We start from the raw sequence: 25,089 nt of genomic DNA on the forward strand, positions 1-25,089 counted from the left end.
ATTTGTCACACTACTATAAATCATATGTATAGTTATAAAAAATCAGATAATGAGTGTCCAAGGTCTTCATAAACAGAAACATACTATACAAATGTCAGGGTGCATACTTGTAGGTTTATACCAGTATGTCAAATAATTAATCAAGAACTGTAATTCTTCCCCAAAGTCTGACATGAATCAAAATTTTTTTCCTACTTCATACATTTCTCCTACTTTCAGTTAATCTATAGATAATGTCTAGCATACTTATTATGTCTTAGACGTACTTTTACATCATTATGGTTAACAATAACTACTAGAGAAGAGTTCCAAATAGTTTTGCAAAACTCTAGTACTACTCACGTCTAAATTAATTTTAAAAATTGGGCATGTTTTTCTCATATGTTTAGGTAGAAATGGGAGATTACTTTTGTCAGGTTAGTTATTTTTTGCAATCATAAATAAACATCCATTTAAACAATCTTTTATTCTTTAAAAACACAGCACATTTCTCTTGTAGATATTATTTTAATATTTTTCAATATTATTAAGTTTCCTGTCTCTGTTTATCTTCATCTAAACACAAAGTTAAGGTCTATCCTTAGATACCTCTAGTTCCTAAGGAAGCATCTAGCTTACTGATGACTCATCACAGTTGGTTATATTCAAGTCTTTATTATTATGTCTAAGAATAAAAGGCCTTCAAAGGAATTCACAGGGGAGGTGTGGGGAGTCAGATAATAGTGGAAGGCAAAGATCTTCTATGTCTTATTAGTACTCAGCCAGATTTTTCTACAACATAATTAAGGCCCTGGTTAATTATAATGGAAACAATGATACATATATTTGGGAGTAATTCAAAGGAGCATCCCAGTATATTTGCTCACAGAAAATAATTTATCATTTTACTTACTCATGCTTTCACACCTTTTCAGAACAGTGTTTTGTTTTGCCTGTCACATTTGCAATGCTGAATAAATCTTTTCTCTGTAATGGCAAATATATATTACAAAACTGAATGGCTACTCTCCCCTCTCCCTTTTTTCTCTATTTGTCTGACAGCGCTTCCCAACAGAGGACCATCTGATGATTCATAGGCACAAGCATGAAATGACTTTGAAGTTTCCCTCAATAAAAACAGACAATATGTTATCAGGTAAGGAGCCATCAGGCAAAGGGCTTTGTGTGATCAGCCACCAATACTTGTTCTACTCATGATAGGGTGATTTCCACTAGAAAATTCTGTGCCATGAAAATATACATTTCTAAGGTATAAAAAAGACTTAAAATAATGGTAAGAAAAATATAATCAGCTAATGCAGTGTTCACTCAAATAATTGGAGAGCTGTGACTTCATTTTCTGGCATGTAAATATTTATTACTCTAAAACTTGGCTCCATATATCTTTGTAAAAAGCACACACCTGTGATCACTCAGGCGGCAAATATAAATTAAGCATCTATAATGCATATTGCGTTGTTCTGAGTGACATGCAAGGTGTAAAAATTTATATAATTTCTGTTCTCAAGGGTGTCACAATAGTTTGTACCCTAACACTTAGCCAAAATAGAGGACTGGGACTGTCCACGATATCCACATGGTCCCCAACTTACTAGATACTGGTACTTTGACTTATGACGGTTCAACTTACAATTTTGTGAGTTTGTGATGGTGAAAGAGATAAGCATTCAGTAGAAAATGAACTTCGAATTTTGAATTTTGAATCTTGATCTTTTCTCTCATGGTGCTGGGCAGAGGCAGTGAGGTGAAATAACTGATACACTAGAGTGTCCTGTGTTGTCAGTGGTTTGGGGATATCGTGTTTTGTGTTTTTGCATCCCATCATGTCTATAACCTATGTATGGAAGTATATTGTCCTCCGTTGATTCTCACTTTGAACTGTGTCTCCTGCTTCTGGTGAGAAGAGAAGGACAATTACTCCTGAGATAAAACTCAAGATAATTGCCCAACTGTAGGGTAAAGTAAGTGTTCTGAGCACATTTAAGGCAGGCTAGGCTAAGCCATCATGTTCAGTAAGTTAGGTGTATTAAATGCATTTTTGACTTATGATATTTTCAACTTATGATGGATTTATTGGAGGTAACCCTACCACAAGTAAAGGAACACCTGATATCAAATGAGTATTGTAAGGAAAAATACTCTGCAACTTTAATAGAAAGAGTTCTCTTTCTGGACTAAAGTGGTAGGTGAAGGTTTCCTTAAGAAACAGTACCCACTTCATACGTGAGAGATTAAAAGAGATACTGCATGGAAACATAGCAAGTTCTCAGCAAATGTGAGCAGAAGTAAAACATAATAATCCATCAATTAATTGCCATTCCTTCCCAGTTTGCTAGGCGGTATGGTAAGTTAGGAAGAGGGCAAGGCCAGGGGTGAGGAAACTTAAACTCTGTCTACCCTGGGCTCTGACTCCACCAGCTGTCTGACCTTGAGGAAGTTAACACACCCTTCTGGGCCTCGGTTTCTTTTTCCATAAAATGGGAATGATTTTATCTGCCAAATCTATTCCACAGGGTTATTGTGAAGATTCAATGAAAGAATGTAAATTGAAGTGTTTTATAAATCTCAGCAGGGTAATTGAAGCATTTCCCATTACCCTTCTTAGGATAGAAATATTTCCCCAGAGCCACCAGCTCCCTGGTATTGTGAGAGAGTGGGGTATCCATGAACATGTTAGAGTGATAGCACAAGAACAGCTGACGGCCCTGGCGATTATAATTTAACATTTCTATGGAACTTAAATCTTACAAGTATTTCATTAGCCCAATTACTAGTAAATCCGCCAAGAGTTTGTCAGACAGATTATTTTTACAACTCTTATTACTGATAGAGGAGGTGACACACAAAGTCATGGAGCCACTTTTCCAAGCTCACCAAACAGGGCAAAGATGAGGACCTGATCCTGCAGTCCTAACCCATTGACTTGTACTGGCCACTGCACTGTCATCCTTTACAAGTTTATATACACAATCAAATACTCCTGGTGACAGAGCTGTCCACACAGCTTCATCAACCCACCAGTGACTTGCTAATAGTTCAAATACATTGTGGTTTGGAAGACTCTCCAAAGTCTAAGGCATCCTCTTCCTTGTCCTTCCATCACCACCTACCATCTCTCTCTCTCTCTCTCTCTCTCTCTCTCTCTCTCTCTCTCTCTCTCTCTCTCTCTCTCTCTCTCTCTCTCCTTGTTTGTTTTTACTGAACCAGCTGGCTCTTCAGAATTAGTTTGTGTGAAGTCTAGAAACAGAGATGCAGAAACTCAAATTTGTAAGAATTATAAAAACCTACAAGGGCTAAGAAGGATGGTCAGTTCTTGTGTTTTTATTATTTACTAGAGGCCCGGTGCACGAAATTTGTGCACGGTGGGGGGGCGTCCCTCAGCCTGACCTGCACCCTCTCCAATCTGGGACCCCTTGGGGGATGTTCGACTGCTGGTTCAATCCTGTGGGTTGGGGCTTAAACTGGCAGTCGCACATCCCTCTCACAATCCAGGACTGCTGGCTCCTAACTGCTTGCTTGCCTGCCTGCCTGATTGCCCCTGATTGTTTCTGCCTGCCAGCATGATCGCCCCCTAACTGCTTCCTTGCCAGCCCGATCGCCTCAACTGCCCTCCCCTGCAGGCCTGATTCCCCCCAACTGCCCTCCCCTGCCAGCCTGGTTGCCCCCAACTGCCCCCCTGCCAGCCTGGTTGCCCTGCATAGCCTGCTCTTCAGTCATTTGGTTGTCCCTCACTAACATCCCTGCCAGCCTGGTCGCCCCATGCAGCCTCCTGTTTGGTCGTTACTGTTACTATGATGGCATCCCAGACAATTTGCATATTCCTCTTTTAATAGTATCGATTACTTCCTATAGAGTCACTGGTGCTGTAATTTCATAGTTCAACAGTGAACTTGTATATGCAAGTAGCAAAGCTGTAGACTTTGCAATTCCAAATATTTAAATACATAAGTTCTTCCTTTATTTTTCCCAAATAGGATCCCTAAAAAAGACTTCATGGTGGCAGGGGAGTGGGAGGTAACTCTTAGAGGGTGGTAATTATGTGGACATATTACCAGTATAGTGGTGTGAGCATAGTATCTTATCGGCATATTGCTAGTAAGGCCTCCAAATGGTCCCATCTGAAGGTCTGAAAAAAGTAGCTAAAGATCTGTGAACATTTCTATATAATAGATATGAGCAGGGTTTTGATTAAGTTCTTGCAGCTTTTCAATTGGTCTGCCGGGGTCCAACCCCAGCGGGTCCAGGGGTTCCCCAAAGGTGTGGACGGAGTCGGCGAAGAAGGAATGTCACGGAGACAGCGTTCAGTTGATCAGCAGCCTAGCCAGGATCTCCAGAGAGGTTCTGCTTTGGATCTCCAGCGAGGTTCTGTAGCCATGTTCCCTCACTAGGTTCTCCAGCCAGGTTCTGTCCAGGCTCTCCAGTCAGGTTCAGTGTCCAGGTTCCAGTCAGGTTCTCCTGCCAATCTCTGTAGTCAGGTTCAGTCCAGGATCCCTTGCCATGTTCTCCCGCTAGGCTCTGTCTCTAGGCTCCGAGGCCAGTCCCGGTCCAGGATCCTCTGGCATGCTCTCGCCAGCGAAGTTCTTCTGTCTCTAGGCTCCGTGTAGGTTCTGTCTTCTGAATTCTGTCTCCTGAGTTCTGAGTCTTTCTGTCTTGTTACAACTGTATTTATACCAGTTGATTCAATCCTATCAATCTCTATTACAAAGGTTAGGGCGTTTCTTATCTCCATTCCAGGGAGAAAAGATTATGTAGTTTAAGCATGATTGTTCGTAGTTAAAGGGATTAATTACCCGCCTGGCACTTAGTTGAGGGGTTTTATTCCCTCCCTAACTTCAGGGGAAAATCCCTACCTGGGGATTCAACCTTTCTCGGAGAGGTGACTTTGGTTAAAACACAGCGCCAAGAAGGTGAGCAAACATATTAAGAAAAGTATGCCATATATGCCAGGTCCCTTGAAACAGCAAAGATGGACCGGCTCCCGGCAAATTCCCCCTTTTTTATTTTTTAAAAGCAAGCATTAAAAAGAAAAACCTGAAACGCTCTCTTGTATCCATTTTAAGAGTAGGATTGGCGCTTTCTGCTATTACCTGAGTCCTGATCTATCACCCCAGGGAGAGCTTGCCAATCCTGCACTTTCCCGGGGTGGAAAGGCTGCAGTGGGGTTAAGGATAAGGCTCCTTGGGCCTACCTTCTCCCATGCCTCTACATTTACCTTTCCGGCACCTTTCCTTCCTCAGAAAAGCATGGACGTATTTCTTGTATAAAATGTTCTGTCTGACTGGGAGTAACCTTAATTCCTCTGCTAATAAGCATATATGTTAAAAGATCAATACGGAGTCTTTTTTTCTTTAGACTCAGTATGGCACATCTTCTTAATCTAAAGATCAATACAGAGTCTTCTTTCTTTGGACTCAGTATGGCACATCTTCTCAATCTAAGAATCAATACAGAGTCTTCTTTCTTTGGACTCAGTATGGCACATCTTCTCAATCTAAGTTCTGTACTATCCACCTTCTTACCCTACTTATCCTCTATAGGGGGGTCTGTAGCACCCTGGTGGAGTCCTATCCGTCCCGAGTGTGGGGGTTCTCAATGGGGTGGGGGGCTTACCTAGGGGAATCCTGTTCCAGGCATTCCCAAAGGTGTGGACGGAGTCGGCGAAGACTATCCACCCTCTTCCTACGGTGGAGTCTGATCCGTCCCGAGTGTGGGGTTCTCAATGAGGGGGGGCTTACCTAAGGGAATCCTGTTCCAGGCATTCCCAAAGGTGTGGACGGAGTCGGCGAAGACTATCCACCCTCTTCCTACGGTGGAGTCCGATCCGTCCCGAGTGCGGGGCGCTTACTTAGGGGTCCCTGTTCGGGCGCCATATGCCGGGGTCCAACCCCAGCGGGTCCAGGGGTTCCCCAAAGGTGTGGACGGAGTCGGCGAAGAAGGAATGTCACGGAGACAGCGTTCAGTTGATCAGCAGCCTAGCCAGGATCTCCAGAGAGGTTCTGCTTTGGATCTCCAGCGAGGTTCTGTAGCCATGTTCCCTCACTAGGTTCTCCAGCCAGGTTCTGTCCAGGCTCTCCAGTCAGGTTCAGTGTCCAGGTTCCAGTCAGGTTCTCCTGCCAATCTCTGTAGTCAGGTTCAGTCCAGGATCCCTTGCCATGTTCTCCCGCTAGGCTCTGTCTCTAGGCTCCGAGGCCAGTCCTGGTCCAGGATCCTCTGGCATGCTCTCGCCAGCGAAGTTCTTCTGTCTCTAGGCTCCGTGTAGGTTCTGTCTTCTGAATTCTGTCTCCTGAGTTCTGAGTCTTTCTGTCTTGTTACAACTGTATTTATACCAGTTGATTCAATCCTATCAATCTCTATTACAAAGGTTAGGGCGTTTCTTATCTCCATTCCAGGGAGAAAAGATTATGTAGTTTAAGCATGATTGTTCGTAGTTAAAGGGATTAATTACCCGCCTGGCACTTAGTTGAGGGGTTTTATTCCCTCCCTAACTTCAGGGGAAAATCCCTACCTGGGGATTCAACCTTTCTCGGAGAGGTGACTTTGGTTAAAACACAGCGCCAAGAAGGTGAGCAAACATATTAAGAAAAGTATGCCATATATGCCAGGTCCCTTGAAACAGCAAAGATGGACCGGCTCCCGGCATTGGTCTTTATCAGACACTTGTTAGTTTAAGGCTGTTGCTGCCAATAACTGGCAGTGTCAGGTGGAAAAATATTGGGAGAAAAGTCACTCTAATTTTTATTATGTCAAACTTGGAGTAAGAAAATGAAGGGAGAAATAAATGGGGGGAAAACAGCATGAATAATATATTGGCATATTTTCTTCTGCTTTCTCATGCTTTATGTTGAAGCTGGTATGAAGTCATTTCATATTCCCAATGAAATTAAGTGCTAAATTTTTTAACTTGTTACTCGTTATGCATGTCTGTAGTCTGGTAGAATTTTCTTGCTGGGATGGAATACAGAGATATCCAGTCCAACTTTATTACTTTGCATTTACAGGACTGAGGTCTACTACATGTCATAAGCCAGTGTTGTCCACATTGAACTGTAATGGGCTATCTAATGGGTATTTTTTCTTTGCTATTTGTTTTTTCTAGGAAAGACTTCAATATGTATCTATCTCAAATCTCATTGTAGTTTTAGCATATTAGAGTGCGATTACAAATATGACTGAAGTTTTTACTTGTGTGTATCTTCACTTATTGAGAAAGCAAGAATGTTGTTCAATGAAGTGGAGCATTGTTTCCAGGATACTGATCCTGATCAACCAGACAACGTCAGCCCAAATCCATTGCTTGTGGCTCTTTGTTATAAACTCTGCTTAATCATCCATGGGCATTTTGAGGGGGAAGCCAAAGGGAATGGAATATACCTTACCCAAATTGTTTTTGGAATGAACTAGACTGAGTAAGTAAATAAATCACACACACACACACACACACACGCTCACACACACACACGCACGCACACACACACACACGCAGCCCATATTTACTTCCTCTTCCACTGAAGGTGAAAATACATAGTGAATTCCCACTTTGTAAATTAACCCAATCTTAATGGAACAGGGGTGATTGACATGGTTTGCACCAGAGGGCAGCATGCTAATAACAACAGCTTCCATTCATTGCCTTGTCTTGTGCCTGCAATTGTGCCTTCTCCTTTACATGCATTATATCATTTAATTCTAGCTACTTTTTTATGTGAGGAAACAAAATCAAGAGGATGAGCAGTTTGTCTAAAGTCTCTGTGTGTCTATAATTTTCTTACTCTACACCTGGATTTGGTGAGCTATATATACATACTAAAAACATGCTTTGGCCTTAGATTTGTGTTTGAATATAAATCTATAAACTGCCTTTTCTTTTATTATTGATGTATCTCTTTAATAGCAATCAAATGAAGAATATGAAAGTTTTTAGGAGATTATACTAACACATTAGCATTTAGAGGAACAAAGATTGTGCTTTTAAATTAGATTTTCTTGTTCATTGCAACAAGTGGCTATTGGCATTTATAGGAGCTTCTCAAGCATGTTTCAAGCTGATCTAGCAAAGTAGAACTTTACATGATTCACCTAAATAACTCAGAGGCCTTGATCTGCAGTTGTCTTTTATGTATGAAAAACTGGCATCCTGCTATTCCATCTGGAAACCCTCCCCTTTGACAAAGAGTGTCAGAGAACGCAGGCAAATTAGTGACTAAGTGGAAACGTTAAGCTTGAGCTTCCACTATTTGGGGCAGGTTTTGATAAGACAATCATCTTGGGTCCCTTAGTTCACTTGGCCAGCAGAGACATGATCTCACAGTGTTACTAACCCTTTTTACCAGCTCAGCTCTTCTAAAGCAAATTAAAATCATGGCTTGATTGCTGTTGGAACACTTGGGGTAAGCCATGGCTGATAGTGAGGAGATGTAGAACATATAATTGTTTGATTTACATCTAAATCTATGTTTCTACAGCTCTGTGTCCTAAGCAAGGCCCTTGTCAGAGCCTTTTTGGCTTGTCTCATAGGCACTCTCAGGGTATCTAGTCCACCGGCTGTCCACCTTGACAAAGTACGGATTCCAGCAGATGATTCAAGAGTATGATTGAGTCTCATCTCTCACTGATTTGGATCACCCCAGCCATGGTCCGCCTTTTAAGTATCCATAGCTGTTGTTCTAAAACCAGAGTTGCTTTGGTTTGACTCATGGTAGCACTGCATCTTGGGATATGGGGAAATAGAAATATCAATGTCACTGAGAAGACCCTATCACTTCTACTGTACTTTTATACTTAATAAAAGGCACATTTATTGCAAAGAAGCCTGTCTGGAATTCTGTCATTTGTTACTGATTATTGCTCCTATAAAGGATTATGTATTTTCAAATTTATTTAATGTAAACTCTCTTAACCAGGACTTTATTAAAATTCATATAGGGACTAAATAAGAATATTATAAAGAAAGCATTACTGAAAAATTCATGGGAATAGTGGTAAATATAAACCAAATGTAAAAAGTATCTAAGAAAATTGCCTTGTTTGAGAACCCCAACTCTTACTAAAATAGATAAGCTAATTCTAATTTTTTTCTCTATTGATTTGAGTGCACTCTTGGGAATTCCATTAAGCCACATTTTGTTGGCTGAAATTAAGTCATGCAAATAATAAAAAATGCATTGCCTTTTAAAAAATACCCTATAATTAGAATGGTCACTAATTCAAACTGATCTTTTTTATAACTGGTCTCAATTAGTGAGGCTTTTATAGAATTACTAGCCACCATCAATTTAATATGAAATGATGTAAAATTACTTTACATAGTCCTTTAGTAATAACCATAGTTAAGAATATCAGGCCAATAGGAAAGAAAATTTTACCTAGGGAGTTCACATTCTTCTCCTCTGGTGTATGATGGGAACTCTGATTTTCTTTTCCTTTTTTCTTTTTTTTTTTTTTTTAATTGATGGCTTGCTGCTCTGCCATTTTTTTATCATTGAGGAAAGTAAAACATAGACAAACACATAACTCAAATGCAGCTCTGAAACCGAATAAGGTAGCAACCTGTTATTAAATTTGAGCAGTCTCACCACTTTTAAAAAGAAGAATCAGGTTTCAGGCTTTAGCTTTGTGCTTGACATTTAGACTTTGGAATAATCATGGTCACTGAGTCTGAAGCATTTGATGCTAGGCAGACTATGGACTGATGGGAAAACTTAATGAGTTACTATTTCTTTCTAATAGTTCTAGCCATATACTTGTTTTCCTTCCCAGATACAATGTGGTACAGGATTTCCTGTTGTATAACTGGTGGGTGAATTCTTAAATCATAGTGCTGTTTGTGGCACTCTTCCAGGTAGATATACAAGGAGTGTCTCCACATGACCAGTGTCCTTTCCCTAGCTATCTACGGAGGCTGTAATTCTACAACAAAATGCTCCTTTTTTCAAGAAATAGATTCACCAGGAAGGTAAATAGGTATCAAAATATGACAAATGTTACAAAGGATTTTTTAAACCCTCTGGTGCCAAATCTTCATTGTTTGATGGGTAGAAAGATCCCCAAGGAGGTGAGATGAGTAGAAGTGGTAATATTTCTCACGTACACTGGCCCCAGGTGTCTCCTAAGAACATGCGTGCTATTTGGAACCTGAGAGAAGGTAACATGCAGATGCTTATGCAGTGGCAGTTCAGATTTACAAAGGCAGTAACAACAAATACTGTCAATGCGGGCCAAGTTCCGACTCAAAAGTTATTTAACTGTCAGTTTCCTTTGGTGTTATCCCCCCGCCCCCCCTGTCATTCGGATGGTCCTCACTGAAGTGGAAGCACTAAAAAAATGGCGAGCAAAAGTCCTTAAACAATCATCTCAGCTCTGAGTTCCCACTGGAGTTCCTGTAAGTCCCTGGAGTGTGGCCTCTTGGACACACATTAGATATTAACCAACTAGAAAGCATTGGCCCCTATCATTCAGGATATGGAAATTGCTGCTGCTGTAACTAACCAGTGTATGCACTTAGTTTTAAATAGGGTGTGGTTTACAAGAATTTTAATTTATGGCCGTGGACATTACCCACTTCAGGTCTAATTTCAGCTGGAACAGTTATTTGACAAGGCATTCATGTGGCTAAGAACCTCTGCCTCTTTTATTTAAGCTGCTGATAGATTTAGCTGTTCCCTTTTTGAAGATTTGCACATTTCCTGGCTTACTTGGAACTGGTACCATGTGGGATCAAAGACAACTGGAGACCCTGTATTAATTCTAATAAATGTTAAAACAAAAGTTAAGCTCCATTGTCTGGTTTCTGTTGTAACTGGAAAGAATGGCTCATTCACAAGAAGAAAATGAATAAAAAATTAGGAACAGTGTGCCTTATCTATTCCAAATGTGGACATAGATATCTGTTTTGTTTTTCTCTCACTATATCATACAGCAAAAAAAGTCCCATTTGGCAACAACTCTGGGGCCTTCATCTGGGTCTTCTGCTCTTGGGATGGGAGGAACCAACTCCATGTATAGCCCTGGCTCCCCTTTCTTGTTCCCTCGCTTTTGCTTCTATTGTTGTAGAGAGGCCCATGATGACAGTGGCCTTGCTGTCCCTGTGCCATGCTTCTTCAACCTCCTTTGCTGATATATGTGAGCATGGGCTGGTATTTGGCAATAATTTTGCTTTAGAGGAGACATAAAACATCTGTCAACTTTGTTTGGGGATTGGCCCCCGATGCTAGCCTGAACTCGATTTCATGGGCCATCTCCTGAACTCATCGCATTGTTCAGGACTTGGAGCCTCCAGGATGACTGTTTTCTCTCCCTGGAATCATGGTCCTCAACTTATAAATCTACAACAAAGAATCATAGGGGAATAAAAGAACATAAAACCTGGAAAACTAAATTCCAACTGATGGCAAGTGGTCTAGTATTTCATTTTTTACATGTGATATTTTCTCAGGTTTTTTAGTCACCAAAGACGTTTCTGCAAGTTAGTAGAGAGTCTGTAGGATTGTAGTACAGTATTATTGTATGAGGGATTCAGTGATTCCCAGATATTTCAAGAGAACTGAAGATTGTTAGGATTATCAATTACTGATATGATTATGGAACCCAATTTCTAAATTTGGCCTGACGTGAATTTCAGTTTCCTCATCAGTAAAATAATTTTTACTTAGTGTGATTGGTGTGAACATTAATGAAATGGTGCATACAAGACACTTAATACTATGCCTGGCTTGGAATAAACACTCAATAAATGGAAGAACATGTACACACACACACACACACACACACAGTTTTATTTCCACTTTCACGTCTTATCTACTTACACCTTCTATTCAGAAAGCCCCTTTATCTGTATGTCTAGCCTTTATATCTGGCCTAATATCTAGTGCCTAACCAGCGGTTACTTATATTCCCATTTAGCTGTCCTTTAAATGGTCATATGTTTCTTTGGCCTAATGACTGTGCTGTTTGAAGGGAACCCATTACAATGGTGATTTTAGGATTCACAAAATCATGTAACTTTAGAACTTGATTTAAAAGATGAAGACTATGAGGTCTAGAGAACTGAGATAATTTCTCCCAGATCACGCACTTTCAAATCTAGATTTCTGGGTTGTCAGTGTTGTCTCTTACACATACAACAGAGTTCTTTGGAGCTGAGAGAGTCTGGTCAAAGCTAGGATTCAGATTGACAAGAGATTAAGTTTGTAGGTAAAAGAGGACTTCATAGTGATAAGATGGTTACAATTTTTGTGAGCTTGTTCAAGTTACTTAACTAATTTTTCCATTTCTAAAATAATATACACCCTACTTATCTCACAGGATCTGTGAGAGCTAGATTATAGAGAATGTTGTGAGTAAATAGTTTGTAAAATGGGCAAATATTAAGTCACAAATAGTGGCTTGAGATCCTCCAGTTTTCAAAGTAATAAGTTCTCTAGACCAGTGGTCCATGAGGTCTGAGAGGTTGGCGACGGCTAGTTTAAGGAAACCCTTGTAGCAGCGGTCACCAACTGGTGGTTCGTGAGGTCCGAAAGGTTGGCGACCGTTGCTCTAGACAGTCCACATAGGAAAGAAATTTTATTCCTTTTAAAGAATATTCTCAGAACATTCTTTTAGCTGTAGCAAAGAAAACTAAAATTAATTATTATATTTTTAATGGGTTAGGAGTTGAATGTATTTGACCTGGAACCTTTCATCATTCTCTATGACTCTCAAAATGAGGGAATTGCTAAATTGTCCTCCTTTACGGAAAAGGAATTCACATGTCTGTGTATTTCTCTTTGTTTGGTATAAAAATCTACAAAATCCCTTTTCCTCCCAGCCCCGTGAAATTAGGCTTATCATGGGCTCAGCAGATTTTTTGGCTGATTTTAGTTAAATATTTTTTCCAGTTAGAAAAAAGTCATTCCACACATTGCAGTGTAATTCCAGTGAAATAGACCCAGCAACTCAAGGGTGGCACCTCCCCAAGTTGTCTGGAGGGAGGCTTGGAAATCCCTTACCTACTATAGCCAACTACACACCATGTTCCCCCTTTGGGATTTATGGTTTAATTTTCTTTCATATTCTCACTTTATTTAAAGGGCTGGGAGATTATGGGTGGCCAGTCGGCATCTAAAGGTGAGGGGAGGGGAGTTGTGAATTGAATACAGGCTTTCCACTGGCTTTGGAGGAAAAGATCCCATGAATGATCACTCGGTTTCTGTTTTCAGATCAGACTCCGACACCAACGAGATTCCTGAAGAACTGCGAGGAAGTGGGACTCTTCAATGAGCTGGATTGCTCCCTAGAGCATGAGTTCAGGAAGGCTCAGGAGGAGGAGAGCAGCAAGCGGGTAGGTTTGCTGGGATGGACATCTCGAGAGGTGCCTTCTCCAGCACCTGGTGGAAACTCTCGGTGGAAATGGATGGCACTGCAGGTTGATTGCTAATGTGGGCTGGCCCTTAAACAGTATTTTATCCATTTGCAAATGTCCGTTTAATGTTTTGTTTTGTTTTAAAAAAGGATGAATCCCTGATTGTGATAGAACCTGAAGCTAGAAAAATCATGGAAAAAACTGATATCTGAAATACTAAATTCAAGCAAAAAAACAACAACAACAAACAAATAAAAACAACACACTACCTGATTCTTGAATCTGAGTCAGATAAACTCACAGACATTTTCTGTTCAAAACTAGTTGTTTTCCTAAATATTTAATAGCAAGCCTTACAAGAGTCAGAGACAACAGGTGAAAAATTATAGCTGTATTAAAGGAGGTTTCTCTAATTTTTGACCCAGGTTTTAACTTTGATGTCTATAATCTGCCCAATATATCTCTACCACGTTCACAGTTACTTCCTAGTTATATTATGGAACATCTGTTGTTATTAAGATAAATAGGTTAACTGGAGGTATGGAAAGTGTAGAAAATCCACTTTATGAATCCCCCCAGAACATATTCAGTTTTATTGTAATGTTGTGCTGGCATTTTCCAATCACTTTATAAGATTAAGGAAAGGAAATGAAGTCATAAGTAAGTGTGATAATGAAGCATTTTAGTATTTTTTCATTGTTTTTATAGAGCATTATTGAGTGCCCAAAATGTACGAAACAACAAATTAGACACATTCCATGAACAATCTTAAAATGTGAAAGTTGGTTGGCAGGAAGGACCAGCTAGGTTGTAATGGATTCTGAAGTTCCAGCTGTTCCATCCCGAGAAGAAATTTTAAAAGGCTCTGATGTTTCCCTAAGTGTTTCAAAACCTTTGAATCATCCTCTATGTGAAATTTTAATAATCCCTCTCCACCAGGTTTTTCATGTCATGTTCTCACATCAAAATAGTCAAAGGCTTATATTCAGCCCATATTGCTTTAGAAAAAAATCAGGAGAATAGGTGAAGGTTACAGTAAGAGGGATATAAAATCTCTGTCAACTCATTTTATTTGTTTATGATTAATTTGTCATTCATACTTGATGCCTCTACCCCTACCACCTCAGTGATAGGAAGGACCTTTTTTCTTTTTCTAAGCAAACACTTATTTAGCATTTATTTGCCAGACACTGTTCTAAGCACTTAAAAAATTAACACAATGAAAATAAAAGGCGCATATTCTATATTTCATTCCACTAGAAATAAATTTCTTTAAAAAATCCTATAAAAATAGCAAGGGATTAGAAGAGCCCCAAACCAAACACTTGAGTAAATTTCCCCTGGTTGAGTAGTAAATTTAGCTCTCCTGATAGGCATGGCATATGTAAAAGACTGAAGGACTAAGTTAATTCATGCCTCAAGCTAGTCGAGGTTGGAGTTTTAGGTTATACTGAACTATATGAAAGGTGTGTGCGTGATTCATTCTGTCTTCATTTCTGGTAGAGTGGATGTAACTGGAGTGGATGCCTTTGCTTTTCCTAAAGACATTTACCGACGACAGCTTTAGGAAGCCGATGGTAGGGCTGTGATTTTAGGTGGCCTCCATTATATAGCACTCATGGTCTCCTATATGAAGTCCCATGGGAGGAAATTCTTGCAGATCTGAATTCCAGGAAATAGTTTGCTCCCCCTGAGGAACTGAAACATTTTTTTCTCATGGACCTGAGAATCATGTAACCGGTTCTGTTTCTCTTTTCGCTTTGACTGCTTGGTTAACATAAGCCAAACTTACTGCTTACCTTTGAGAACTTGGTAGAACATGGTCATGAGGGCATTTTACTTCCTCCAAGACTAGACTTTCAATTCCAGTTTATATTTCCTCTGGTCCAGATTTTTAATTTAAGAAACATTTTCATGCTATACATTTCTTTGATGAGTTAAAAAAGAGTATAAATAATTAAGCTTTAAAAATGAAGATAATTAGGCAAGCAAAGTTGAAAAAGAGGACTATTATAGTTGTATTTTCTCTTTTAAATGTTGCTCTTAGCCATGTGATGATTTCTTGATGGGTATGTACTGGTGGGGATCCTACAGCCAGATTTCCCCATGGTTTGGGGGCAGACCTCTCATCAGGTCACTGTCTCATACCCCCACGTCACTTGCAGGCCCTGGAAGGCTGTTGAGGTATCCTCTTCCCTTGCCTTGTTCAAACCAGATGGGCCAAATTCAGTCTTGGGTACCGATGGCTCCACAAGAGGGCACCTTCTTAAGGCCCATTGCATGGTGACTCGGCGACTCATCCAAATGGGCTGTATTGATGGCTTCTGCTCTAGAATTTCTTTGGAAGCAACAGGGTGGAGAAATGAGGAGGGGATGCTCTCCAATCTGCCAGTATAGTCTTATCCACCACTGGACCACATTTCTCCAACTACCAACATCCTTGGCATACTGCCAACCCCCGCTCCTAATTCATTTATTTGCTCCCTGCTTAACAGGTAGGAATACAGCTCTTTATTTAATGCATACCTGATTATACTGAGCGCTATGTTCTCCTTCCCTTTTGCTCCACATTCAGATAATCATTTCTTTTTCTTTCTATATCCACAGCTCTCTTCTGATTTCTTTTCCTCCTTGTCTTTTAAGAAAAGACTTGCATTCATTTCCTCAGCAAGTTTTGGTAAAGTGGAAGATGGATGAATTGATCTGAAGAATTTGCTTATAAAGTCTTGCTAGAACTTTCTAAGTACTTTATACAAAATAGTTGAAAGATTGAGGTGTTCATTCCCTGTACCTTTAAATTTCTAGCTGTAGTTTGATCTAGTAAAGAGTAAATAAAGAGTTGATCTTTGCTTCTCCCATGTGGCTGTACAATGGGGAAAATTACGTTCTATGGACTATCCCTAACATTTTACCTAAAGTATCCCACTGTGTGCATACAGGGAGGACAGGCCAAAGGCAGGCCATTGCCACTAGAAAAAGCCCCAGTGTCTATATCCATATCATAAATGGCAAGCAACACATTTTACAATTGTCTCAATTTTCTGTGTTAGTGTAAGTTCAGACCTTCAAAACTCTTTAATAAGAGACTTTGCCCCTTGGAACAGCTTCCCTCACTAGCAGGCATCATAAATTTAAAGTTGGCCCTAACGGATTTGGCTCAGTGGTTAGAGTGTTGGCTTGTGGACTGGTCTTGGGTTCAGTTTTGATCAGGGGCACACACCTCCATTGCAGGCTTGATCCCCTGCCCCAGTCAGGGTGCATGTAGGAGGCAACCAATCAATATGTCTCTCTCACATCAATGTTTCTTTTTCTGTCTCTCCCCCTCCTTTTCATTTTCTTTAAGAAAATCAATGGAAAAAATATTCTTGAGTGAGGATTATTTTAAAAAAAATTAAACTTGCCTCTGGCTTACAAATCAGCCTAGTTCATGTCCTAAAACAGATAAGAAATTATTGTTCATTATTTATCCATTCAAGAAAAATTTTCAAGTGCCCACCACTTGCCAGGCACTGTGCAAGGCATTGGTGAATATACTACTGACTAAAGCTGGTAAGAAGAAAATAAAACAATCTTGCCTTAACTTACTCCTAGTGGGCAAGATAAACAAGAAGCAAGTAAAGACAAGAAAATGTATAACTTGTCAGAAGATAAGTGCTAAGGAGAAAAATATGGCAGGGAAGAGGCATAGGGTGGTGAGGGAGGGCATGGCTGGTGATTGGACATGTGGTAGAGACCAGAAAGAAGGAGGAGAAGGCCTGAACCAGGTATGTGTTGGGGAAAACAGTATTCCAAGTAGAGAACCAATAAGGAAATGAAGTAAGGAAAAGGTCTGAACATGGAACTTGGCAGAGTCCTCCAGAATCTTCCAATACAGGGTATTTAACTCTCCTCAGTGGCCAGCAATGACACAAGATCATGAGACATGAAGATTCAAGTCAAGTATGGGACCCCTTTCAGTAATGCTGAATGGAGTCCAACAACTGGCAGTTGGGAGGGGGAGAAAGATTATTAAAAGAAAGAAAGAAAGAAAGAAAGAAAGAAAAAGAAAGAAAGAAAGAAAGAAAGAAAGAAAGAAAGAAAGAAAGAAAGAGAGAGAGAGAGAGAGAGAGAGAGAGAGAGAGAGAGAGAGAGAGAGAGAGAGAGAGAAAGAAAGAAAGAAAGAAAGAAAGAGGAGAGTGAATTAACCTTTTACATTTGATTTCTTTTTTATTAAGATTGACTAATGTAAATGCAAATCTAGGAAGCCAGAGAAGGCTTCACCATCTGATAACAGCTTTGTGCAAGTGTACCTGTGTGCATGTGTAAGAAAGGAAGGGGAGTTGAAAGGACTAGAGATTAACTCCTTTGTCTTCCTGAGAGAGATCTAACATCCCAGCCCAACGTGGTTAAAGACCCTGAAGATGAAAAGTGCTGGAATAAGTGCTAAGTGTTGTTATTCTCCCATAGGACCTAAATCTGACTCATTATGCTGATGCAGCAATAGCAAATTAGGGCATTTCCATGCGCTAGAATTCCTACCCAAATGATGAAAAGTGCAGCCTATTCCCAGAGGGTATTGACTGTTTAACACATGGGAACAAGGGACAAGCTACAATCTTAAGATCTTGCATCCCAGCTCAACAGGAGTCACAGAACAGGGCAAGGCCGGGTCAGTCTCAGCTCAGAGGAGTAGGCTGCTCAATCTGATTAAATTCTGTACCTGGAAATCATGTTACCCGACACCACCAGCTCTTGGGGGAGAGAGGATGCAGAGAGGGAGGTGCTTTGCTTTGCTTTGCTTTGCTTTCCTACACAGCCTTGCTCTAACAGCCACTAGCTGGCCTGGCTGCTCTCTGGGGAAGGTGTGAGTGGCGCTGGATGGAAAAGAAAAGACACAGAATTGAGCAGACTTGCAACAGCTGCATGTTTCCGGTTGTGTTATGTTTTCTATATTTGTGTAAAACTATCCCCCTGCCCCCAGAAGTCTGGAGGAAAGAATATCCTGAAACCTAAACTTGGTTTTATCCGAGTATTTAAAATGTCACCATGCTTGTTAAATTGTAGTGGATGAGACTGTTTTTGATCTTTTTGGATTTTTTGGTTTTGTTTTTATCAGCATGGTTGAAAAGGAAATACCCACTGGCAATGTTATGAGAGACAACCTATTTCTCCCTCTACCCAAATAACTGGAAATCCTAACCCTTATAAGGATTTTTTTCTTCCCATTTTAGTACACTTCAGCTTTCCCCTTATAGGTTTAAAATATGCCCTCAACTCAGGTGGAATTTGACACTGGAAAAGAGAAATTGAGTTGGCCTTCATATCCCACTCTGGCAAACAACTAAACGGCAAACAGATAAACTGGAAGCTATTTCATGTGCCTTAGTTCCCCAGGATTTAGGATTAATGAGTATAGTCTTAAAAGAGATTAGCAAGAGTTGGCATCTATTTCCATATATGTCTGTGACTCATGATATGATCTGAGGCACTGCCTCAATTTTAAAAATGGAGTGGGGAATAAAATAAACTTGTAGTTTTTGTTTTATAAAACTATTTTGTTTTGTGGAGAGTCAGAGTGTCCTCGAAGCGGCAAAATGCATTGCTTATTACCTTGCAAAGAGTGAGCACGTCTATCAGTATGTTTGACATGGATGACGAGGGAAGGCCCATGACTTAGAGGAATTCTGACTAAGAGGGGCACTGGGGGGTTGTCCCTCTCCTCCCATGGAGAATTTGTATATTTGGATAATTTGGACCTTAATGGATGAGTCCTCATGGCCTAAGTTCCACATTAAAGAAAACATGTCTTACCTCTTAAGGCTGAGGATCTAATTTCTAATGCTAAATCATTTGGCAGTTCATGGCTCTGCCTTCAGCAGCAGTGGTGGTGGCAGTAATTGCAGATGAATGTTTCTGCCTGTGAGTGGCAGGTGTTATTGTTCTCTGAGTTTAGTATTAAGCAATTAAGTTTTCTTGTCATGGGTTTTATATATATATTTGCTATCACATGACATTTATTCTGGCAAGGCAGGGGTCTCTCTTAAAAATATTTTTATTGATTTCAGAGAGGAAGGAAGAGAGGGAGGGAGAGGGAGAGGGTACTTGTTTCCACTTGGAGCTATGAAGTATACGAGATTGGAACGGTTTTCCCTTTTTACCATATAACATGAAGATTGCTAGAGGAAAATGTACATTGATTGGCAGAACTTCTCTATTTGTGTTGAAGATTTTGCAGAATAAAACCATGTTCTCTTGCACCAGTATTTCCTATTTAGTTGTGACTGAACATGGTAATGATCATATTCATGAGAAGCATATTCAGATGCACATATGACATTTTGAACTTGTTATTAATGATCACTTGATTTTGGTCCCTTCACTAACAGGGAATAATTATAGGTGGTTAAGCCAGTACTGTCGTCCCCATTTTAAATACAGGGGAACAAACTATCAGGAAAGAGAGTTGATAGGCACTCACTAAGGAGAGCTGGGGCAGGAGTGACATGTTCTGGCGTTTTCCCCACCTCTCTTTTCTGCTTCTGCTGCCTTGTCTTTTGGTTGTATCCACTCACAGGTGGTTTCTGTTTACACATTCTCTTCAGAGAATTCACACATTCTCATAACTTAACAACCAACTCCACCCAGACAATTCCTTTATCTATACATCTAGCCCTTATGTTGGACTTTAATATTTATCTCTACCCTCCAGCTGTTACTGACATTCTCATTGGAATATAACACTCTGTTTCGAACTCAACTTGCCCAGAACTGTCTTCAGAGTTTTCCAGCGCAAACTCAGTGCCCCGTCTGACTCCCCTGGTCCTGACAGAGGCTAATTGCTCACTCACCACAGCAGTCAGCTTGCCTCCCCCACCCTCCTGTGCCCCATTCACTCAGTCCAGTCAACTTTTCTAGGAAAGAGTCCTCATATCTTCTCTGTATTTTCCATTTCCATCACCTCAAGTCTAGACCATCATCACTTCCTAGTGGGTTATTTATTGCTGCAAATTCCAAGAAAGTTTTTTGGCCTCCAGCCTAACTTTAAAGAAATGCTTCACATTAAGTATTATTGTAAAATGGAATGCATTTTTTAACAGAAATATTTAAAAGTTTAAAAAATGTCTTCTTGAAGCTGCTTGCTGTCATTTGCAGTTAAAAGTTCCTTCAAATATTGCCACTGTTAAAAGGTAGAAGTGTTGGTGTGGGATGTCATAGGTATGAAAGAAAGTCCGTTGTTTGAAAAATGTTAAATATAGCCTTGATTCTACAACATTCTATACATGGAATGTATTTTAAAGAACCAAAGCAGGGATGGGGGAGGGGCACTAAAAAATTGACCAAGAAAAGAAACAAAAAATAGCAAAAACATGGTGGAGCCCTGAAGTTCCCCAGGGACAACAATCAACCCAGACTGGGGCTATGAGGACCTCTTGTTTGGCCTGCCTTCCCAGCAGGAAGCCTTACTGTAGTTGACAATTAGCCCAATTGAATCATTTGGCTGGGAGAATCTTCGCTAAAACAATTATGAAGCTCAGTGTTAGGGCCCAGGAAGGGGCAGCTTTTCCCAGGAGGAGACTTTCTCAGCAGCATGATTTTTCTGTTCCAGGTTGGGTTGGGTTCTCAGCTCATTAAAATCACTTCTTACCTATCTGGAGGCCGGCAAACCAGACTGGGATTTCAAGGTATTAACCCAAATGGAATCACAACAGTGAATGGACGCGGTCTTCTGAAGGCATCCATGCCCAGCTTTGAGTATTCAGGACTTCCAACATACCAGATAGGCACAGAGGCAGTGTGTACCTGGGGCAGGGGGCCGAGGCATCTGCAGAGGAAACCGTGCTGTCCTCTGTGAAGCCCTGCATTCCCAAGGCAAGCAGGAAAACAGATCTGTTTTCTGGGCCAGATTAAAACAAAATGACTAAAAGAGGAAGCTTTCGTTCTAGGCAGAAAACACCCACTCCCAATTTGGAAAATTGGACCAAATGTTAGACGACACAGTGAGCATCTGCCGCTAAGAATCGAGTAAGCCTGGGCCCCTCACAGAGATGGGAGCAGAAACTGACATTGTAAAAAGGGAAAAGGAAAATAATATAATGGTTGCAAGAATCCCTGCCTCTGTCATCTCATAAATCCAGGTGAACATTAAGAGCAGGTATGGGAGTGATTTGCTCTGGGAACCCTGTTTTTAGCATTTGTGTGTTGTTAAGTTATTTCCATATTGATAAGGCTGAGGCCAGGAACTGGGATTCCATGCATTCCTCCTGTCCAGATTTCCAGCACGTTGGCTGTCAACTCAAACTTGTGGTGCAATTACTGATTTTCACATCAGAACCCAAAGGAGCATTTTCTGTGTGCTTTACTCAACTACCCCCAGAGCCCAAAGGCCTAGGAAAGTTTATAAAATGTCAGTGCTTTCCCTCTAAATTACTCGTACCACCTTCCTACACTTCCGGGAACTAGCTATTCTGATGAACCAGAGGGGCTCACCAGCTGGTTGGATGAAGAGGTGGTCAGATGCGCACAGTGTCACCCGCTTGGTCCTCATTTTTTGGCTGGGATGGCCCTCAGATCCCAGGTGTGATGAGCTATTGGCTGTGGTCTTTTCCAGAACATTGCTGGGATTCCCTTTGTTCTTCGCCTTTTGAGATATAAAGGACTTCTTTTAATACATGTTTTTATTGATTTTAGAGAGAGAGGAAGGGAGTGGGAGAGATAGAAACATGAATGAGAGAGCATCATTGATTGGCTGCCTCCTGCATACCCGCTACTGTAGATCGAGCCCGCAACCTGGGCATGTGCCCTGACCTGGAACCCAACCATGACCTCCTGGTTCATGAGTTGCCACTCAACCACTGAGCCACACTAGCTGGGCTAAAAGACTCTTTTTAACCTGTTTGAACTTCTGACTTTTCAGACAAGGCCAGTTCTCTCATTTGTTTCCAGAATCAAATAGAATGCCAGAAACTTTACTCAGATTGCCTCTAAGCAACTATTTTCTAATGAAACTTGTGTTGGTAAGCTTAGACTGTTGTGTAGGTAGATGATGTTTTTAATATTTGGCCTAATGGCGAATGTGAGCTGTTTCATTGGAAAGTTTTGGGCCTAGGCGGCGGGTTAGTCCCACCTGCCAACTCTGCAGTCATTGGCACTGTGGGGGCTTCCCCAGTCTTCTCCGTGAAGCCAGGTGAACCCCTATATTTTGGAATGAGTGTGGCTATAGCCACAGGCATCCCTGGGATCTGAGTTACGTGCAGAGGCACCATCTGTTTTATGAAAACTCTGAAAGTTGATCACAGTGCTGACCACAACGGCCTAAGTTGGTGCCCGGTGTGGCTTTGTGTTTGGGTGGAGGCTTATTCAGGCTCTGCAAGCAGTCATGTCCCCAAAGAAGAAAAACAATCATGTTCCGGGTGGCTGTCGGATTGATTGACTACAGATGATGCTTTGCTGGGCATTTTGAAAAACATCTGCTCTCAAAGAAGTCGTCCCTTTCCTGGCTTCTCCCGGTGTGATTTGTTATGCACACAGCTTAGGAACTTTCTCAGAGGATTTATGAACATGAGACTATTGCTGGACTTGTTGGCACGGCTGCCTAGGCATTGCCGTCCTTTACAGGTCGAGCCTACAATTGCAGAGCTCTAGAATCTGGCGTGCGTGGGAGCCCCACCCTTCTAGCCCCACTTGGTTAGTGCCCAAGTAGCTGGAAGGAAACAAGGCGGTCCAGAGTCCTGGAAGCCCTTTTTGCAGTGGGATGTGCCCAAGTGAGATATGCACTATGAGATATCTGTGCTGTTCTTTCCCCTGGAAAATGGACTCCAGCACTTCCGGTGTGATTGGCAACAACCCAGAAGTGGGCTGTGGAGAAGTAATGCACAGTGTTGCCCGGATTCAGGACAAGGGCAAGAGATCAAGACTCCATTCCACCAGTCTCTAAAATCATGCATGACTTCACTTTCTTACCAGTAGCTTATAACCTTGGAGTTAGAAACATATGTAGTTCCATTTGTGGAGATCTGGAAATTAGAAAATAAAGCTAGTTTCCAGGTAGATGGTGTTACATTCACATATTATGTCAGCACTCACTTTGGATGTTCTTCTGATGTTGACTGAAAGAATCGTCCAAAAAGGGGTCTTAGGAACAGAAATCCAAAGTCCATATTCACAGAGATAGCAACACAGTGGAGACCTTGCTTCCAGAAAGAGCGACTCATCCCTGCATAGCAGGAGGAGGGGAATAGCTCCTTTTCCAGGTCTCTGTTAGAGTTGTCTTTATTTGTATCACAACAGTGCACCTACAGGAGCACATGATTAGGCAAAGTGGGCACTCTGGCCTATGAATATTCCTCATTACTCTGACCATCACCTAGGATCACCTACAATGTCCAGTTGCCCAGTTCAACACCAGCTTTAGCAGACATCTGCTGCCCCTTGATTGTGACAAGGATACCATGGATTTGCCCATCTGCTGGGTGTGAACTTAGAGTTGACTCACCATTAGTGGTGAGAGATGTGTAGGGACCAAAATACAATTGATGGTGGGAGAGAGGAGCGGCTTTGACCTCATTAGTGCTGCTCTTCTAATGGCTTGATCACTCCCAGACGACAGCTACCAGCGCACTCCTCACCCGAGCCACTGCGCTTTTCACAGGCAAAACAATTTGTTAACAACCCTGATGGAATAGTCCAAGCATGTTTTCTCTTATGAGATTTTACATTTTTCCCATCCTACAGTCTACTGCCTTTTGACAAATATCTCACCATGCCACAGCAAACCTGCCTAAATCATGTAGCATCACCTGTCGTTATAAAGGAGTAGCGAGATCTCACACTTGTGCTTTGGTCAACCTGATGTGACCGTGGAGAGAAAGGCCAGAGAGGCTCACAGAGAGCAGGGCACATGGGTGTTTCTGATCTCTGCCTGAGGCTGCTGTTAGAAGGAGGAGGGTGAATGGAGCTCTGTGTGTTCTAGGAATGGCTTGGAAGGAAGTTAGTCAATAAAATGCTTTGCTTAGATGCTTTGTGGGGGATTCGTTCAGCTCATCCTCCTAGACTTCCTGACTTTTTATCAGGCAGTAAATACCACTCCAACAGAACCATGCCCCATGAGTATGAAATGGTTGACTGGGCAGTTTTCAAACATCCACGTACGACTTATGAGGTCACACATTTTCTCCGACTTCCTGCACCTTCCTTGGGAAGTCGAGGCACTTCCTTCCTCATTCCTTGCCCAGGGTGTTTGTGAACTCCTTCACTTTCAAGTTTGCCGCTGAGACCGTTTGACATATTACCCAGCTTCAGAATGAAGTCCGGGCAAAGATGACTGATATTTGCAGTCGTGCCTCCTTGGCATGGAAAAGAAGAAAAAGACCCAGTCTGATTTTTAAAGTGGTCCTCTTTTTCTACCCCCCACCCCCTGGCAGAGGTAACCTGTTCCTCCTGCCAAATGCCTTTCCCAACAGCTGTTTGGTGATTCTGTGTCACTGGGCTCATCGTAAAATCAAGCATATCCTTTTAATTACCTGTTCATATTTCAGCGATGCGGAGCTCCACGGCACAGAGAGAGGGGATAAACCTTCATTATAATGGATTTTTAGTAAGACTATCTCTGAGATAAGAGTCCTAAATCTTGGCAGCCTCTACAGAGCACACACTTTGTGCTGCACACAAATTCCTGGCTCCCCAGAGCCGTGTTATAAATGGAGTGCACGGTCCAGGGCTGGGTAATAAGATACTGCAGATACATTTGAGAGCAAGGTGCACTTTTGCTTTATTTA

The 25,089-nt window shown here is 41.3% G+C and overlaps 1 protein-coding gene across 4 annotated transcripts in view; it reads left to right on the forward strand.

Annotated features, from left to right (window-relative positions):
- The window catches only part of CREB5 (cAMP responsive element binding protein 5), a 407,945-nt gene that overhangs the window by 73,938 nt on the left and 308,918 nt on the right, over positions 1–25,089 (forward strand). For all 4 annotated transcript variants that reach the window (XM_059712651.1, XM_059712652.1, XM_059712649.1 and 1 more), the window contains exons 3-4: positions 1,042–1,135; positions 13,194–13,315. In XM_059712651.1, the coding sequence (XP_059568634.1) occupies positions 1,042–1,135; positions 13,194–13,315 (216 nt within the window). The remainder of the gene's footprint in view (positions 1–1,041; positions 1,136–13,193; positions 13,316–25,089) is intronic.

This window comes from Myotis daubentonii, chromosome 10, assembly GCF_963259705.1.
Source record: "Myotis daubentonii chromosome 10, mMyoDau2.1, whole genome shotgun sequence".
In the NCBI taxonomy this organism is placed as follows: domain Eukaryota; kingdom Metazoa; phylum Chordata; class Mammalia; order Chiroptera; family Vespertilionidae; genus Myotis; species Myotis daubentonii.